Source organism: Nycticebus coucang, chromosome 3 (assembly GCF_027406575.1).
Source record: "Nycticebus coucang isolate mNycCou1 chromosome 3, mNycCou1.pri, whole genome shotgun sequence".
NCBI lineage: Eukaryota > Metazoa > Chordata > Mammalia > Primates > Lorisidae > Nycticebus > Nycticebus coucang.
Genome location: NC_069782.1, coordinates 151033339 through 151052286, shown reverse-complemented (window position 1 = coordinate 151052286; position 18948 = coordinate 151033339). Strand labels below are relative to the sequence as shown.

General features: G+C 48.4%; 1 protein-coding gene across 10 annotated transcripts in view; it reads right to left on the bottom strand.

Moving 5' to 3' along the window:
• Positions 1–532: 532 nt before the first annotated feature.
• The window catches only part of DMBT1 (deleted in malignant brain tumors 1), a 61575-nt gene continuing 43159 nt past the window's right edge, over positions 533–18948 (bottom strand). For 9 of the 10 annotated variants that reach the window (XM_053584736.1, XM_053584741.1, XM_053584746.1 and 6 more), the window contains 11 exons: positions 18371–18403; positions 14553–14706; positions 13881–14083; positions 13125–13445; positions 12550–12570; positions 11832–11864; positions 11430–11580; positions 8634–8842; positions 7595–7779; positions 3139–3527; positions 533–1140 (listed from right to left, as the gene is read on the bottom strand). In XM_053584736.1, coding sequence (XP_053440711.1) covers positions 822–1140; positions 3139–3527; positions 7595–7779; positions 8634–8842; positions 11430–11580; positions 11832–11864; positions 12550–12570; positions 13125–13445; positions 13881–14083; positions 14553–14706; positions 18371–18403 — 2018 coding nt within the window. In that variant the 3' untranslated portion in view covers positions 533–821. The remainder of the gene's footprint in view (positions 1141–3138; positions 3528–7594; positions 7780–8633; positions 8843–11429; positions 11581–11831; positions 11865–12549; positions 12571–13124; positions 13446–13880; positions 14084–14552; positions 14707–18370; positions 18404–18948) is intronic. The other variant, XM_053584739.1, reaches the window with a different exon arrangement.

Sequence of the window (18948 nt, the reverse complement as noted above, 5' to 3'; positions counted from 1 at the left end):
CTTTGTTGTGTCTAAGCTCCTTGGGTCACTTGTCCACCCCTTCTCCCTGGAAACCTCATGCAAACAGGACTCCTGTCCTAAGGGCCCTGGGGAGTTTGCTTCCTTCTCTGAACCCTCTCTCACGAGGGAGAGAGCGGTCCAAGATGCCCATGGGTGCACCCTGACAGGGGAGGGTTTGTGACAGTTACAGTGTCTCCACCCTGTCCCCAGCAGCATGGCCTCCACAGCTGTTCACCTGGCTCCAGCCTGGGCAGAAACCCTGGGAACCCCTCTGCGAACCTTTCCCCATCCTCGCCCACAGAGAAACGGTGCGCAGAAGTCACGCTCCTTGTTCCAATTAGGAAAATGAAAATGTACCAGCTGAACCCTGCCAGCAGCTGGAACGAATTTCAGAACGTATAGTCTGATAGACGGATGCCATCACTGTGAGGAAGGTGTTTTCATTCATCTTATTAACATGAGTGACAGGAACAACAGACACAAAAACGCCCACTCGCCGAGCACCCAATGACTTGTACCAGACAGGGCCGAGGCAGTTTAATCAGCATTTTATGGAACCCTCTCAACAGTGCTGAGAGGCAAGTATTCACATTTTCATTTAATACATGAGTTCAGACCCCAAAGGATAAAGGTGTCAGGTCCAATGGCTGCCCAGGCAGATCTCTGTTGACTATGCCCAATACCATGGCCTTGTGTGGAGGCAGGAACCGGATGATTCAACTTGTATGGCTAGACATAGCATGCAGGGTGCCCAGTACACAGTAGGTGCTCAATTTGAGTTGGAACATGACACCAACAGAAACATCCCAAGCCCCCAAGAGTTACGGACCTGTGTCGTGGTGGGCAGCGGGGTCTGAGGGTGGCCCCTTGCCCAGGCTCCTCTTCACATGGTGCGTCTGCAGCTGGATGGGTCCTAGGACAACATCCACCTTCTCCTGGTAGGAGCCCACGTCCCTCTTGGACCTCACCACGCAGCCTCTGTAGCAGCGGGAGGAGTAGTCGTAGGCCCTGCACACCACCATTCTACACTGCAGGTACACAGTGGGGAAGCGGTTCAGGAAGTGGAAGGCATTGAACTTGAAGCGGGTGACACGGGAAGACGGCTGCGGGTAGGACTGATAGGTTTCATCCTTCACGCACCTGGAAGGAGAGAAAACCAACCCATCAGCTCTCATCCCAGTCTTCTTTCTGACCCAGTTGCAGCAGGCGTGAAATTCCACAGCCTGTCCTTGCTGACCCGGCCTCAGGCCCCACCCACCCGCCTTCCTTGTGTCCACATGGAGCCAACCCTCACTGCTGGGTGTGCAGATAAAATCTGGCCACTCTGGTATGTCACCAGGCTCTTAAATAGCAAGAGCCCAGGATCAGGGCCCAGAGACAGGGCAGAAAGAAAATGAATCTCTTTCCTGGTCTCAGGGCCAGGCAAGGTGAAATCAGGCTGCACTCTGGGCACCCCAGTGGGGCCCTCCCTCTCCCAGGGCCTCTCTCCTGACCCACCCCAGTGCCCCCTCAGACCCACACAGCTGCACCTCCTGTGCTGGCCTAAGCACCCTCCAGGATGCCTCCCAATACAAACCACCCCCACACTGCCTCAGGCACCCAGTCTCAGCTGGGGTGATCTGGAAAGTAGCCTGAGACTGTGCTTAGAAGTCTTTGCTAGGGTGCGGATGAGATAAGTCTCCCCGAGATCCCCCAGGTAAAGCAGCAGCTCACACCAACCCACGTCAGTGGGCATTGAGGATTTTGAGGAATATGGAAGGAGGAAGGCAAGGAAAGCCAGCCCTGGGGTTTAAGATGGATCCTTTCTAGCCTTTCCAGGAGTTTGGGGGGGGGGGGGGCAGGTGTGCAGGGTGGTCTGACTCTGCCTGGGCCTGGCCAGGCCTACTGGGCTCCCTCCTTCAGCCTTCAGAGCTTCCTTACTCCATGTCAGCTCAGATTCTCCCCAACACTGAGATTCCTTTCCTTCCTTCCTTTCCTTCCTTTCTTTATTTTCCAAATGGCTCCCTTATTAGCAAAGGTAGGAGAGAAAACACCCAGAAGCCACGATGAGGCACATGAAGAAAAGATTGGGCCGACTCAGGAGGTGCCTGGGCAATAACTTCCTGTAAAACCCGGCCAGGCAGGGGCTCTGCGTGGGCTGCGTGCCCCTACTTCAGAATCACCAGGGGATATTTTAAGAATACTAGATACCAGAGCCCCACCAGACCAAATACTGGGAATGTGTGGGCCTGGGCAGGGTTCTGCCAGCAGTGTACAGGTGGGTGACCTGGTTGATGGCCAGGTGTAGCCAATGAATCCCTGTGCCAGGTGCCACCTGGACACGTCTATCACCCCCACACCCATTATCATACATTTGGCAGGATTTAACCAGAAAGGACACTTTGGCAGGAAAGAACTAAGTCACCCACTCATCACACCCTCACAGGTGAGTCAAGCCCCACCTCACCCAATTGCAGCCACCCCCAGAAGCTGGGCCATAGCAGACCGGCCCAGCGTGGGTTCCCTCTGACCCCAGCCTGGAACCCCTATCCTGACCTCTGCACCTCCTAAATTTGACCGGAACCCAAGAACTTCTGTTCCTGGGCCAATGGAGAGCATAGGGACTTCCTGCTACCTTGGTGCATGATCTTTGTGGACCAGCTGCTATGCACACTCGTACCCTGTACCCCCTCTTCTCTTTCTCACTCAATGCTACCAGCAACCTCACAATGGGGGCATCACCATCCCCAGTTGATGGGAGAGGATGTGGCCCAGAGTCACACAACCAGCATGTGACAGAGTTGGTGTTTCAACCTTGGTTTTCTCCCAAATCACTGCTGTTCCCACTGCATGCAGAGATTTTTAAGCCCAAGGCTGGTGTCTAATCCCAGTTTATAGCCAACCTACAGGGTGGCCACTGGTGGCTTGGTCCATTCTCCCCACAAGCTCACTCCACCCTTCTCATCAGGGTTGTGGTCCAGGACACAGCATGAAAGCACCTCAAATGGTAAAAGCCACCAGATGTGACCACATGTAGAAAAGGATCTAAGTAAGCTTGAACTACTAGGAACTATGGTTAACCAGAATCTGCCTCCCTCGAGCTGCTCGTGCTTGAGCTGTCAGGTAAAGGTCTAAGCCCGTCCCAGAGCTGGTCCTTACCCGCTCCGGACTAGATCGTAAGTCAGAGATGTGAAGTCGCTGGGGTATGGGGACGCCAAACAGGTGTCCACAAACAAGGCCAGTGAGGCATCAGAATGGAGGATTTTGGCCTGGAGGTACAGATTCTGGTCCAGGTCCACATAGTACGGGCTGCTGGTCACAGGGTACAGGAATGAGGAGGACGTGTAAAAGGAGATGTTCACATCGAAGTTGCTGTACTGGATTTCCTGCACCTCGACGGTGTCGTTGGCGATGTACATGGTGTTGACCCAGGTGTTCTGGAGCATCTTGCAGCTGACATGAATGTGGAGGTCCTTCTTCCTTGTGATGACGCCACTGGACACAACTGCTTTCAGGAAGTTGGAATAGTTGATGGTGTCATTTTCTACCTAGAAGAGGCAGGCAGGAGAGCAGAGTCAGGTGAACATCACCTGCTAAGGGACACCATTGCAGATGAGGGGTGGCATGAGAGGGGAACAGCTCAACAAGACGTCCAGATCCTCCCAGAACAACACAGAGATGGCACATGCCTACTCCTGTGGCCACTATTACTGGGGGTGTGGGGGGGAGGACCCCGGCTCATGGAGCACGACTCTGCTCCCTTCGCACCTCCCCACTTCCTCCGCCATATGTGAGGACCACAGTTGTGGCCCAGCTCTTGGGGCCACTGGGCAGCACACTTCCAGATGAGTGTGTCTGAGACCACATCTTGCCTCGTAAGTAGCTGTGTTTGGACTGTGTGCCTCGGGCCCTTCTGGCTTGTTCTGTTTCATTCTCACTATTGAAGGAGTTACTCGGAGCGGCAGTCACAAACTTATGGGGGCAGGGTTTGGTGGGATCAGTTGTAATTGTTTTCTGTTTTGATTGGTAGTGATTGCAGTGTGGAATCTGAAGCCGGGGGAGCTGAAGCCACAGAGGGCTGGTAGGGACTTCCCCGGAGGCACATGGACAATCAGGTGGGCCATGTTAATACCGGAAGAGAATCTGTTCCATGCTGCTTTTTTGCCTCCCTGTACCAAGGGACCATTTCCTACTGTGCCTTTCACTAAGCACCAAATTCCTAAGACTAGTGGTCTCTCACTCCCCTGAGGTGGCTCGGATGTCTTGAGGGAGACCATTCCAGGGATGGCTGCCTCACCCCTGCAGGCCTGCGAGCACCTACAGGAAAGAATGGTGCCTAAACATCACTTTCCCCGGGCTTGGCCTTGTCATCCATGGCAGTAGTAGCACCTGTCTATGCAATAAATGAAAGGTGCAGGGGCCAGCGGCAAGGAACATCAGTCCACCAGGCTGCCGTTGTAATCAGCTGGCCCCCAAGTGAGTGGGGCTCACTCGAGCCATCTCCATGCTGGAGACTGCAGGGAATTCTTCCCCTCCCACGGGCTCTGACAGAAGCAAACTTCTCCTAGCCCAGTTATGATCAGAATCCCAGCACACCTCAGGTGCTTCGGCAAGAATGGGAATGAAAATAACACCATGGTAAGCTACACAGAAGCCCTTTGCCCCTGTGAAAGGCAAAATTCCATTCCTGGCTGGTCCAGACATGAGACAAGGTCCCTTCTGAAGGCAGCACCAACACAACTCAGCCATAAGTGCTCTTCAGAATGGCGTGGGCTAGAGACTGTTCTACTTCTGGTCTGCAGTCATGAGCTCTGCTCTGGATAGGGCCCTTCCAGACCAAACTTGGGAAAAGCTTTACAAGAAACTTAAAGTGGTTCCTGCTGCCTCTGAGTCATTTCTTCCTGTTCTCTGGGTTTCCTTTTCCCAGGCTGACCAGGAGCCTGCGCTGGTCATTTTGGCCAGCAGGGGGCGCCAGAGCCCACACTCAGGACTCAGTTCTGAACATGTTATATTTTCCGCCTTTAATTTTTCTTCAAAGGTTTTTTTTTCCTTTGTATTTCAACACCAATGGTTGTCACAATAAACTCCATAGGATTTTTGTCACCACCTTCCTCTTTCAAAGCCAATCTCAACGCTTTCACTTTGTACATTAACATGAACCTGTTCGTGGAGTTAACATTCGTCCAGGGTTTCTATAGTTGAGTTAAATTCCGAATCCACTCCAAACCATGAACATGCAGTGCAGATTTATTTCTTGCTCAGAAACAGCAGTTCTAATTTTAGATTAAAATTCATAATTAGTTCGGTATGGAAGGAAGCCAACCTGGTCTGTAACGGAAAGTCTTGCAGAAAAAGTTCACTGGTGTCCCATGGAGACTTGACCCTTCCTGCCTCGGGAGCCTTCTCATGGCGGCAGGGCGTCGACTCCCTCAGCCACATCAGCAGGCATTTGCCTCACAACCGCTAAATGGAGCAGCCTGGTGGAGTTGTGGAAGGCTCCAGCTATGGGCCTCACAACCCTGCCCTGTAGCACTTCATGACGGTATGGTCATGGGCAAGTGGCATACCTTCCGTAAGCCTCCACTGGAGTGATTTTCAACAGGTGTGTCATGGCTCACTGGTGTGCCATGAGAGGACCTTAGGTGTGCCACAAAAATTTTTAAAAGATCATTAATTGTTTTTGAAAGAAGTTGAAAGCACAGTTAAGTATATTCTTCTTTTGGACCAACATAATTTAAGTATGCCATGGAAGTTTAACTATAGGGTCGAGTGTGCCATTGAGATAAAAAATGTTGAAAAACACCACTCTATTGCCTTGTGATTAGATGGGAATAAAATCCCGAGAATTTAAACAGTCATGGCAAACTCTTAGTTCAGCGCCTGGCATACACATTCGCTGTTAATGACACTGTGGTAATGTCATAGCCCTCAGTTGGTAGGTGTGCCGCTACTTAGTTAGATGGAGGGGTAAGAACGTGGCAGGTGCTGCCCCCACCAGTCAAGCTAGAAGAAACAGGGTTGGCACCATATTTGGTTCTTCAAATGGGTGTGAAGTCCTGTCAGTGGAGTTGGTCAGACATCAGAGGCTCCAGGGTGTGTGTTTGGAACAAGGAAAAATTATCACCTTCAGTGAACTGACTCTCACTGCCCATCTTCATGACAATCCAGAACCCAACATGATTAACTTACAAAGAGAATAGAAAAGCAGGATTGAATAGAATGCTCGGATGGTAGGGGCAATACGGGCTTGCCCTTGCAAAGTCTACCTGACCCACTAGGTTCAGGTCTAGCTAAGGGATGAGGTGCCCACATGGCAAACGCAGGCCCTCAGACACAGGCGTTGTGGCCAGCAGGCCCACCGTTGGCTAAATGAGTGTCCTTTCCTCTCTCAGAGTTTCCTGAGTGACAAAGGAGCAAGGTGACTTCCCCACATAATGAACATCATCCTCTCAGCACCGGCCCAGCCCTGAGCACGCGGCAAATGCTCTGTGTGTCTTTGGTGAAGGACCATGACCCTGACACACAGGAGCCACCTGAACACATGTGAGGCATGAGCATCCATTCCGTGTGTCCACTGTGGCCCCGAGCCAAATAAAAGCATTGGCACTTTTTTGTCCTTGACAAATGAAACCTTAAAATAATTACTTAGGCATCGGGCAAAACTTCAGAACTTAAAATGGCTAACTTAAAATAAATTTACATAAAATTAAAGTGCCCATGATAAAGGTACTATTTGATGAGGCTTGACCCTGGGGTTGCCGCCACAGTAAGAAGCAGCTCCACACCCAAGCACCTGCCTCCGGACAGATTTATGTCATTACACATGTATCCTCCATTTCTAAGTTGTAATGTAGACGGAGTCGCAAAGCATGCGCTTTTCTTTCTGGCTTCCTTCACTCAACATAACATTTCTGAGATTCTCAGATTCTAGCATTTGCTGGCCAAGTAGCCCTGGGTAAGCTCCTTGACCCCTGTTAGCTCAGTCTCAGACAAGAAGAGAATGCATGATAAGAATCTGGGGAGTATGACAGACTATCATAGTGTCTGCCACTTGTAGGGTGACCAATTGTCTCATGTTGCCTAGGAATGAGTGAAAGGTTTCCTGGGATGTAGAACTTTCTATGCTAAAATGTGCAAAGTCCCAGGCAAACCAAGATGATTAGTCACCCCAGACGGTGACAGCTCAACAAATGGTAGCTGCAGAGGTCGATTTACTGTGAGCCTAACAATGTGCACAACCATGTGTTTTTACCAAACTTATGAAAGTGAAATATATTTGCATTTTTTGACTTTGAGGCCACTGGCCTTCTCACCCACCCAACCCAAACTGCATAAGCTTCAGGTCCTACAAAACCCAGACCCGCTCCTGGGAGCTGCCGCTGTGACTGCGATGTGAGTGGCAGTCAGCTGGGCCCCCTGTCTGCTGACGCAGCTGGAGAAACCCCTCCCACTGAGCTTCCTTCCGCCACCTCCCTCCTATGTGTAAGTGGCTGCAGCTGTATCACAGCACCTACCATAATCTTAACCTCTGGACCCTGGGATTCAAGAAGCACAGCACACGTCACTACAGGAAATCTTGCTCCATAGGAAACAGAGTGGGAAGCCCCAGGCTTACCTGCTTGATGGTGCCACAGCCTGAGTAGGGAATTCTGAATATCACCTGGCTCAGCGTTATCTGGGGCTGACAGCTGTAGCTCCCATTCCAGTTGGAAATGACAAGGTCCCTGGCAGAATAGCCCAGGGACTGGAGGTAGTGCCTGCTCACGCTGGCTTGCATGTGATTTGGCAGACAAAGCAGGCCTGACGGACAAGGGCAAACAAGGACTCAGTGAGTGACACAAACCCACCATCCTCCCAGGCGGTCTTCCCTTTATGGGTGTTCGGGTCAAGGTGACTGGCCAGCCCTTGGGACATGCACAAAGAAGGGACCTTGCCACACACACATCCCCAGCCAGCCCCCTCCTCAGTCAGGGAAGCCCAGTGTGGGCATATGACCTCAGAATTTCTCTGATGGATCACTGGAGGCAGGATTTTAAATAAGGGGATGCTTTGCCAAGTTACCATTTACATATAAAGTATCTCTACACTTACATTGTGAAGATGTCATAAAGTGAGGCCTTTTAGCCGTGGAGCAAGTGAGGGCTCTGAATCCTGACTGCCTAGGAGACCGTGGATGTCACCACGTCCAGCCTTTGGCCAACCTATATATCAGTCCACGTAACAACCCCAATCATGGCCATACAGCCTGTGTGGGAAGTGGCCAAGTGACCAGCTCAGTCCATCTTCAGACAGATGCAAAGTATGTTAGGTCTTAGGACATGGCCACAGTGTCCTGTGCTCTGGGAAGATCACAAGGCTTCAGGCCAGGGTCACCTCTGCCTTTGGCACGGACGCCTCACTGCTGAGCACATCATCTCACACGTTCTACTTAGGATCTGCCGACCACAGTGAGGCCGATACACTGCCCACCCCCACCAGCAGTTCTGGCCCTGGACCTTGTCTCTGAGCTGCTGGAATCCCCAGGTCCACAGCTCTTGGCCCCTTTCAGCAGGAACTCAAGCCCTGACAAAGCTGCCGAAATTTCTTACTTCACAGCATGCCCAAGCTCTCAGTTTGCCCTGCTCCTACCTACACATCCCCACCAGGGCGCTTACTGGTGCTGTCGTTGGAAAGGCTGGAGTAGTACTCAGCCAGGAACCCTCTCCTTGTGATGCTGCCATCGCTGATGAAGCGAATTGACATGAAATTGGATGAGGACGTGAAGGAGCCACTGGCCCCATCGCAAACGCGGGCAATGAGTGGAGAGCTATGGGAGGGGCCGTCGAACACCTCAATGTAATCATAGCTGCAGCCGCCTTCCAGCCTGCGGAGAGAGGACATGCGGTTCCGGCTTCACTTGTATTAGAATTTGACGCAAGTCAACCAATCTCAGGGAGGGGGGTCACACCTCTGTGCCAGAAACCTGACAAAGTTCATCCTTGAAAATAACAGGTTTCCTTAAACCGAGGGAAATTCTCCCATGACCTCCACACCTGGGTCTTAGTGCCATGCCCTGCCTCTGACAGCCCTGTACATCACGAAAGGAAGAGCTTACATCCTGATTTAGACCATTTTTCTTATATCAAAAAGTCCCCAGCTCCCCCACAGAATGAAATAAATATCCACCAATTCATAGTGATAGAAATGAAGAATTGAACAAGTAAAAATGGGACAAGTCGAACAGTCTCTCCAAAGCTCAGGTTTCTTACTTACAACAGCAAAACAACTCTGTCCATGCACACCAAAGAGGGCTGTTACGAGGCTCAGAGGAAATAATACGGAAATGTGCTTTGTAGAATTTGTCACAGACGGGAAAGGTCATTGTTATTAAGGCGCTGGTTAAAGACCTGGTCCTGGTCAACCTGTCCCATTGGATTCATGACCTTTAAGTGCAGTCATTGTACCATAATGGCAAAGAGATTAAAATAACAAACCTTGGGCAAAACCCCAAATGAAGTATTCAGGCAGAGACTACCAAGGCCACCGCAAATGGAAATCAAGAGGAAGAACTATTTTGTTCAGCAATGGGTGTCAGAGAGGAAATCATGGTTCCCCCTGGTCCAGAACACTGCACAATACTGGGGCCCCTGAGTGGTCAGTCTGGCCACCCCTGCCCTTGGATAACTCATATATTAATGTGCCTCTGGTGATGACTCCTCTACTAAAAACAATGGTTTCCTCTTGTGATCAGATGCAGATAACCTAACCTCCACAGCAGCAATTTCTCCACCTCTGCCTGAGAAAGGAGGGAGTGGGTAGAAAAGAGTCCCACGAAACAGGTGCCATGGTTAATAGAATCACTTGTGTGGGTTGGGCATGGTGGCTCACACCTGTAATCCTCGCACTCTGGGAGGCTGAGGCAGGTGGATTGCCCTGAGCTCACAGGTTCGAGACCAGCCTGAGCCAGAGCGAGACCCTGTCTCTAAAAATAGCCAGGCGTTGTGGCAGGTGCCTGTAGTCCCAGCTACTTGGGAGGCTGAGGCAAGAGAATCACTTGAGCCCAAGAGTTGGAGGTTGCTGGGAGCTATGATGCCACAGCACCAAAGGTGACAAAGTGAGACTCTGTCTCAAAATAAAAGAAAAAAAAAGAGTTGCTTGTGTTATTGTGACCTCTAAGACTATCTCTCATTCTCCTAACAACTATTTCTTCTACTAGATAACGTTTTCCAAGTATGTTCACTTATTTTTCTCTCTTGTGACCTGCCTGGTAACTGGTGAGGACAGCAGGTATCTTAGTCCTCTCTTTTGACTGAAGCTCAGGAAAGTTGAGTAACTTTCTGTGGCCACACAGACCATTAGTGACATACCTGGGACTTTATTATTCTTTTTTAGCTTTTGCCTCATTTACTTGATTATTGTGTTAAGACATTTATATTCTACACTTGACAGATTTGACTTGTTCCTTTGCAATATGCTCCATAGGTGGTCCTGCCTTTTACCCTCCCTCTATCAACCCTCCCCTCTCCCCTCCCTTCCCACTGCATTTCTCTCCTTCATCCTGGGCTATAGTTGTGTTCTATCTTTCATAAGAAAGTGCGAGTAAATATAAGTAGGTTTCCTAGAAGTACTGAGTACATTGGATACTTTTTCGTCCATTCTTGAGATACTTTACTCAGGAGAATATGTTCCAGGTCCCTCCATGTAAACATAAAAGAGGTAAAGACATGGTCTACAGACACATGAAAAAATGTTCGTCATCTTTAACCATCAGAGAAATGCAAATCAAAACCACTTTGAGATATCATCTAACTCTAGTAAGAGTAGCCCACATAACAAAATCCCCAAACTACAGATGTTAGTGTGGATGTGGAAAAAAGGGAACACTTCTCCATTGCTGGTGGGAATGCAAACTAATACATTCCTTTTGGAAAAAAGTTTGGAAAACACTCAGGGATCTAAAAATTGATCCGCCATTGAATCCTACAATTCCTCTACTAGGAGTATATCCAAAACACCAAAAATCACTTTGCAAAAAAGATATTTGCACCATATTGTTCATTGCAGCTCAATTCATAACAGCCAAGTCATGGAAGAAGCCCAAGTGCCCATTGACCCATGAATGGATTAATAAATTGTGGTATTTGTATACCATGGAATACTATGCAGCCTTAAAAAAAGACATCTGGGACTTTAAACCACAGCATGTTAGAACAATTCTGGGCAAGTAGAAGGTGATGGTCATTATAACTGTGGCTGTGATGCTGTGACTCCAAACAGTGATGGGTCAGCTGAGAAACCCACTTAGGGTCCACTCCACCCTCCAATGGCTGCCTCTGTGCTGAGTCAAAAATTGAACCCATGATAAAAAGCGTCACCTAGCAAACATGTCCCCTGATGCTCCAAGTACCTTTTGTTCCCTGTGAAAGTGTCTGTGAGGGCCCGACGCACCTGCTTTACACCCACACACTTACTGGACGTTGCTGAAGACCACAGTCACACGGTAGTTATTTCTGACCTCAATGTCCCACATACATCTGGCATTGTTTGGATAGTTCCCAGGATAGAATGGGCTGGAAAACGTCCCTGATGGTTGAGACAGGAAGCCTCCGCAGGAATAATTTGCTGTCACAATAAGATGCAAATGGCATTGAGCCCCAGAGCACTCTGCGGTCAGCTGGGGGGGATTTTTTCCACAATTCCCAGACAGAAACCCAAGAAAAGGTGGGCTAGATCTGGACCCTCCTTTGGGGGTTGGTGGGGAGGCCTTGCTTAGGGAGGCCATCTCCTTATCATCACGTTGTACCCCCACAGTGCCACTGAGGGACAGGGAAGGGACTCCCTGCCACAGGCTGAGTGGGGAGCTCAGAACTTACTATTTGGGTGGGTGGTGTTGAAAACAGGAGCTGCTGAAGAAAAGAAAAGGTCCTGGTCAGTTTTTTGCCATCCTTGACCCAAGTGCCACACGCTTGCCTGTGCCGGCCACCCTGGGTCTACAGGGAGAAGTGGGTGCAGCCCACACCCTCGGGTAGCTCAGTCTGGAGGCCAGGATGGGAAAGTGTGAGTCCTGGTGGAGCGGAGTAAGGTGAGGGAAGGTGAAAGCCCAGAGGTTTTCTCCTGGCCCAGACTGAGTAGAGGAAGAGAGCAGGTGATCTGAGGGCTGCAGAGAGGTAGAAAGGGGAACTCCAAGCAGGAGAGGGAGCCCACGTCCACAGAGACCCAGGTGTGAGAGGTGTGGGCGCCTCAGCATGGATGGAGCAGGGAGGGGAGACAAGGCACTAAGCAGACAAAAGGAGTGACCGTGGGGAGTCCCATGGGCATGCTAGGGGGAACCTGCTCTCGGGAGTCCCCAAGGAGTGCCGTGAAGGGTGTACAGAGGCTGGGGGTGACCTAAGATGGCCCTGGCTACACAGCAGGGGGTAGACAGGAGAGGCAGCCTAAAGCTGTCACTGCTGCGGGAAGCTGTGAGCCATGAGAAGGCAGAGCACAGGGGAGGATGACCCGAGGGCCAGCAGTGTGCTGGGAACTCTAGGAGCAGGCCACGAGGAGCAGCAGCCTGCACACATCCAGCTCAGGGGAGGAGCAGGTCCTTACCAGAGGTTGTCGTGAAGGGTCCTAGACGGGGGCAGAAGAAAAGTACGAGTTACCAAGGTGGGGCTGGGAAGAATAAGGCAGCGACACCCCAGTGACTCACAATCTGAACCCACTGGTGAGTGCGTCTGGGGCAGGGGGAAAGTCCACCACAGAGGCCTGAGTGGATTTCCCAGCTGCCCTATCACTGTTTGGAGTCACAGCAGCCATAGCCACAGTCATAATGATCATCACCTTCTACTTGCCCAGAACTGTTCTCAAATCACCCCCCTGTCATTCACAGCAAGTGGGATTATGATCGGCCCCACTTAACCAACAAGTAAACTGAGGCTTAGAAAAGTTAGATCATTGCTAAAGGTCATTGAGCCATATGTCCAGCATAAAGGCCCTGAGTCCAGAAACTGGACAAAAACAAAGTAGCCCCTGCATTGGAGTTCTGGAGTGGACAGGCCAAAGGGACAAGGTGACAAATTTCTGCCTACCCTAGCTCTAGAATTGAGCCATAGATCCTATCCACCACCAGCCTTCAGCTTTCACTGTCACAGGTGAAGTGGAGCTTTTGTGACATCATGCCATACCTGAGCAGATGACACCAGCATCTTCATGGTGGCCACAGTTATGGGAGAACCAGCCTCGGTTCCGGCACTGCCAGAGAGTGGATTCTGTTCCGGAGCACGTCACATCGTCCAGAGTGATAGGACCAGAGCCGGAGCCAAAATAAGCATTTCCCGGGGCAGAGAGAGCATAGCCACACTGCAGCTGTCTACAGACCACCTGGGCATCCTGAATGGTCCAGGCGTCATCACAAACCGTCCCCCACCTGCCACTGTGGTAAATTTCCACACGCCCAGAGCATGCACCATAGGAGGAGTTTCCGTCCACCAATCTCAAGCCGGCGTCTGAAAGACACAGGCAGTACAAGGTCACGGCTGTGCCATAACAAACCTCAAAGGCCAATAGCCCCAGACCTTTCCCCACCTGCAAATTCACCACATAGAGAGGTGAGATTTGAGGTGGAGCCACTGGGCAGTTGGAGGGGACCCCAGACACCACAGAACTCAGCCCCCACCTCCAGATGAGGAGACTGGGCAAGAAGAGTTCCCAGGTCCCCCAGGAAGTGGGCGGCAGACCCAAGGCCAGATGTATCTCCTGGAGCGCACACCTGACTGCCTTGGCCAAGCACCCATCCCTCCCGGCCTCACACAGTCCCCAGGGAGAGGACGAGCCTGAACAACCTGTCACTGATGCCCTTCCTTGCTGTTCCCAGGATGCACCCACAGAGGCGGTGACATGAATCCACCAAGTCCCAAAGACCAGGTCTGCATTGTACTTACCTCTTGGAAAGGAGTTGTACCAAGCAAGAAACCCGATGTTTTGGAAACTGATGTCACTCCGAAATTGAACGGTCATCCGGTTGGAAGATGATGTGAATACTTTTGAGGTGTTATTACAGATCTTCCCCAGTACATTACTCCTATTCGATGGTCCATCAAAGATCTCAACATAATCAAAACTGCAACTGCTATGGGGCTCCAAACTGTATGGGAAAAAAATGTATTAAGCTCAACATTAAAATTCCCCTATATTTGACAGATAATTGCACTTTATGAGTGATGCTATTGAATATGCTTTTTTTTTTTTCTTTTTTTGTTTGAGTCAGGGTCTCACTCTGTTTTGCCCAGGCTTGACTGCAGTGGCATCACCACAGCTCACTGCAACCTCAAACTCTGGGCTCCTGCTATCCTCCTGCCTCAGCCTCCTGAGAACCTAGGGCTACAGGCATGTGCCACCATGCCCCACTCAACTGAATATGGTTTTCTTCCAGTGCTTCCTCAATCAGATTAAAGAGCTTCCTAATATTGCCTGATGCTTCCTGGTAGGGATCAAAGCAACCCAAAGCCTGTCCATGGCACACAAGGGTGAAAAACATCCCAGCCCAGGCCACAGCCTAAACCACTGGTGTGCTGTCGCGGCCTCACCCTCCCCAGGGGCCTGGTGTTACTTACTGCAGATTGTTGAAGCCCAGGTTTATGCGATAACCGGAACGCACTTCTATTCCCCAGACACACTTAACATTGTTGGGGTAGTACCCAGGGTAGGATGGGCTGGAGAAGGTCCCGCTGTCATTGAATAAGAAGCCACCACAATTTGAAGACGGTCCTGTAGAGGGTGGGGGGTATCTCTGTTGTGGCAGGCCTTCAAGTGTTTCGTGAAGCAATCATCTTTCTGGGTGACAGTCCTCCCAGTATCATCCTCTATACCTTCTAACAAGACCTAATTTTTCCCATAAATAAGCCCCCTCCCCTCTTAGGGCTGGTTCTAGGCTGGCTGACATAATCAGCCTTGATTTGAGTCTCTGCTTTCCTACTTGGGCATGGACGGCAAGTCTCCCCAAGGAGATGGCCTACACTTCGGACAGCATGTGTCAACTAGTCACAAAATGCCAAGAAAGCACCACAGGGACTGCTGTCATTCTTCAAGCAGCTGAGCACAGGGTTCTGATACTTGACAAGCAGTGCAAAGGGCAATGGGGCAAGGCTTTCTGCAACAGGAGGCCTGGGTCTGCCTCTTGGTCCTGCCTCCATCAGCTCCGTGGTCTTGATCTTAACCACTCTGCCTCAGTTTCCTCGTCGGAAAAATGGGAGCTGCCTCTTCAGACTCTTGGGGTATTAAAAATGTATATATACCCCTACATGTACACATAAAAATGAGATACGTTTAGACAGTGCCTGATGCATGATAAGCACCCAACAATATTAACTATTATTATTATCAGAGAGAGGTAAATACTAAACATTTGTATTTTTGTTGGTTTATTATAATAGAACTTTTAAAATCCTTTGTACGCTCGGTGGTAATATAAATCACAACACGTTCTTTTGTCTTCCTCAAGACTCTTTTCTTTTACTTTTTCTAAAATGGACAGTTCAGTGGTTTTTAGTATATTCAGAGCTCTGTGACCACCATCACACGTCAATTTCAGAATGTTTTCATCACCCCCAAAGAAACCCCAAACCCATTAGCTGTCATTCCCCAGCTCCCTCAACCACTGATCTGCTGTCCGTCTCTGTAATTTGCCTTTTCTGGACATTGTCTATAAATGGGATCGGATAACAGGTAGCCTTTTTTTACTGATTTCTCTCATTTAGCGTGTTTTCGAAGGTTGTCCATCCTGTAGCATGAATCAGTATTAAATTCTTTTTTATGGCCAAATAATATCCCATCGTGTGACTAGGCCACATTTGTTCATCTGTTCGCTATGACCCACACTTAAGGTGTTTTCACTTTGGGCTATTCTGAGTAATACTGTTCTGAACAATCATGTACAAGTTTCTGTGTGCACATAAGCCTTCCTTTCTTCTGAGTATATGTGAAGGAGGATAATCGCTGGGTCATATGGCAACTCTAAGCTTAACCTTTTAAGGGCTGTTTCCAAAGTGGCTGTACCACCTAGCGTTTCCACCAGTAGTATATGAGGGCTCTGATTTCTCTACACTCTCACCAGTCAACTTTCTAATTACAGCCCATCTACTGGGCATAAAGTAGTACCTCTTTATGGGTTTAATTTGTGCGTCCCTGATGCCTAATGATGCTGAGCATATTTTCACGGGCTTGTTGGCCATTTGTGTATCTATTCGGATCTTTTGGCCATTATCCAGTTGGGTTATTTAATGTTTTGTCATTAACTAAATGCAGTTAACTTATATGTTCCATATGAAATTCCTTATCAGATACATGGTTTCCAAATATGTTCTCCCATTTTGTGGGAACATGGTGTTTTTAAAAGATAAATTGGCCTCTAAAATGTGCCTACTTAGTTCTATTTCTACACTGGGAAATAATTACAGATGAAGTCTAAGTTTTAGAGACAAAGATAAGAATTACAGATTTCTCAGAAGAGTTTTTATAAAAATAAAATATGTTAATATATATAGTTAAAATTATAAAATAGAAAGGCTTTTTGCTCTAGAATTGTTTAGCTAAATTATAGTTTATTTGTACAATTGAAAATTGTGCAGTCATTAAAACTTACAGTACAGAAATAATTTCAATACCATAAAAAAGCTCATTTAAAGGTCATGAGAAAAAAGTATGGTATATTATATACTTAAATGAAAATGGTTGTTATAAAGTGGGGTGTAAAGCATGTTATACTGTGCGTGTGTGATGTACAGCAAAATGCCCCTAGTAATTATGTACTTATTCATTAATCAAGCTATTCATTCACTTATTCTTTCAACAACCATTTCTTGAATGGAAGACGCAATGCTAGGTAATAAGGATGCATTATTAAAAAAGCAGCTGTGCCTGTGGCTCAGTCGGTAAGGTGCTGGCCCCGTATACCGAGGGTGGCGGGTTCAAACCCAGCCCCAGCTGAACTGCAACAAAAAAATAGCCGGGCGTTGTTGCGGGCGCCTGTAGTCCCAGCTACTTGGGAGGCTGAGGCAAGAGAATCGCTTAAGCCCGGGAGTTGGAGGTTGCTGTGAGCTGTGTGATGCCACGGCACTCTACCGAGGGCCATAAAGTGAAACTCTGTCTCTACAAAAAAAAAAGCAGCCGTGGCCCCTGCCTTCAGAAAACACACAGGAAAGATGAGCATGGTCTTTTACAAATACACTTCCAATTGTGTAATTCCTCAGCTTAAAACTTTTGAACACTCTGAACTTCCCTTAGAATAAAGTCAAGAACCTTAACACACATGTTAAAACTGGCCCTCACTCAACTTCCCCCTGCAGGCACTCTTGCCGCACCCCCTCCCTCCTTTCAAGCACAAAGCTACCTCCTACCCAGGGACCTTCACATCCCTGCTGGCTGGAAGACACTAAGCAAATGAACCTGCTGCTCTTGTAAGTCCCATGGTAAGTATCACTCCCAGAAGGATCCTCCCCTAATCACAACTGTAATTCCCTAGTTAACTGTGTATTAAATATAAGATACTGTGAACTCTGAGGTAGGAGATAAGCTCTCTTTACCAGCTTTCTGTAATTCTACAACCATTCTCCACGGCAGTTTGACCAGATACATGGAAAGATCTTAAAATCCGTAACATAGTAAAAGTTAATATTTACCATGTACATTCTGGGTACCAGGCACTACGTTTACTTTAATCCACTAAATCTATTTCCATCCTAAAGGAAAAATTACTGATATATGCAAAGATCTATCTATAAAATAGTCTTCATCACAGAATCGTTTCTACTAATTAAGAAATTAAAACAACTTAAATGTCTGGCAACTGGGGACCAGTTAAATAATTCATGGCCTAGTTGTACAACATAATATGCACAATTCAGGTATTTAAAATAATGGTGAGAATAAAATAAAGTAACAGGGAGAAAATAGTTAATGACACAGGAAAGTAGCCATATCTTTTTTTAAGAGCAAGGGAAATCTATTGAAACTTACCCGTATCATGAAATAAAAATTACATGGAAAAACATCATGACTTTTGAAATTATCCATTCATTATTTATCTCCCTTCTTCCTCTCAAAGCTTTGTAGATACTCCAAAAAATAAAGATCTTTAGGTATATTCTTTTAAGCATATTTATCTCACTGATTCACATGAAGAAGGAATAGAACTGTTTAGTTACAAGAACTCTTCCCAGCAGAAGAGATGTGAAGGGTGTGGGTGTGCAGGCTGGGTGCAGGGTGCGAGGGGAGAGGCCAGGATAGGTTGTGTGTGCAGACTGGGGGACATGGTGAGGATGAGGGTGGGTGTAGGGCTAGGGGTGGAGTGGAGGGAGGCTTCACCTTACAGAAAGCCAAGCTTGAGGATAAGAAATTCATGTCCTTCTTTGTAGGTGGAAAACACGACACTTACCCACAGTGGTTGTAGTCGTTGGGTACAACAAACCTAGGAAGAAAGTGAAGCTATTTTAGGATTTCACAAATAATCGATTCCATAGTCACTTGTTTGATAGACAAAATTGAATCTTTTTCTTAGCACAGGACTGCTCAGAGCCTTGGCCATTCCAGTTGACACCGCTCATGGCTACCAAGAGCCAGCGTATGTAGCACTTCCCAACGTACTTGGCCCAAGATATTTTCATGTTTATTGCAACACGAAGAACACTTTGTAGATTACTCCCTCAATGTGAAGGAATTCTTCCTACTATTTTCTTTGATTGTTTTTCTTTGTTTGTTTTTTAAGATAGGGTTTCTCTGTTGCCCAGGCTGCAATGTGGTAGCACAATCATAGCTCACTGCAGCCTTGAATTTCTGGGCTCAAGTGATCCTCCTGCTTCAGCCTTCTGAGTAGCTAGGACTACAGACATATGCCAACATGCCTCGCTACTTTTTTAAAAATTTGTTGTACAAATGAGATTGCACTATGTTGCCTAGTCTTATCTTGAACCCCAGGCCTCTAGCAATCCTCCAGCCTAGACCTCCTAAATCCCC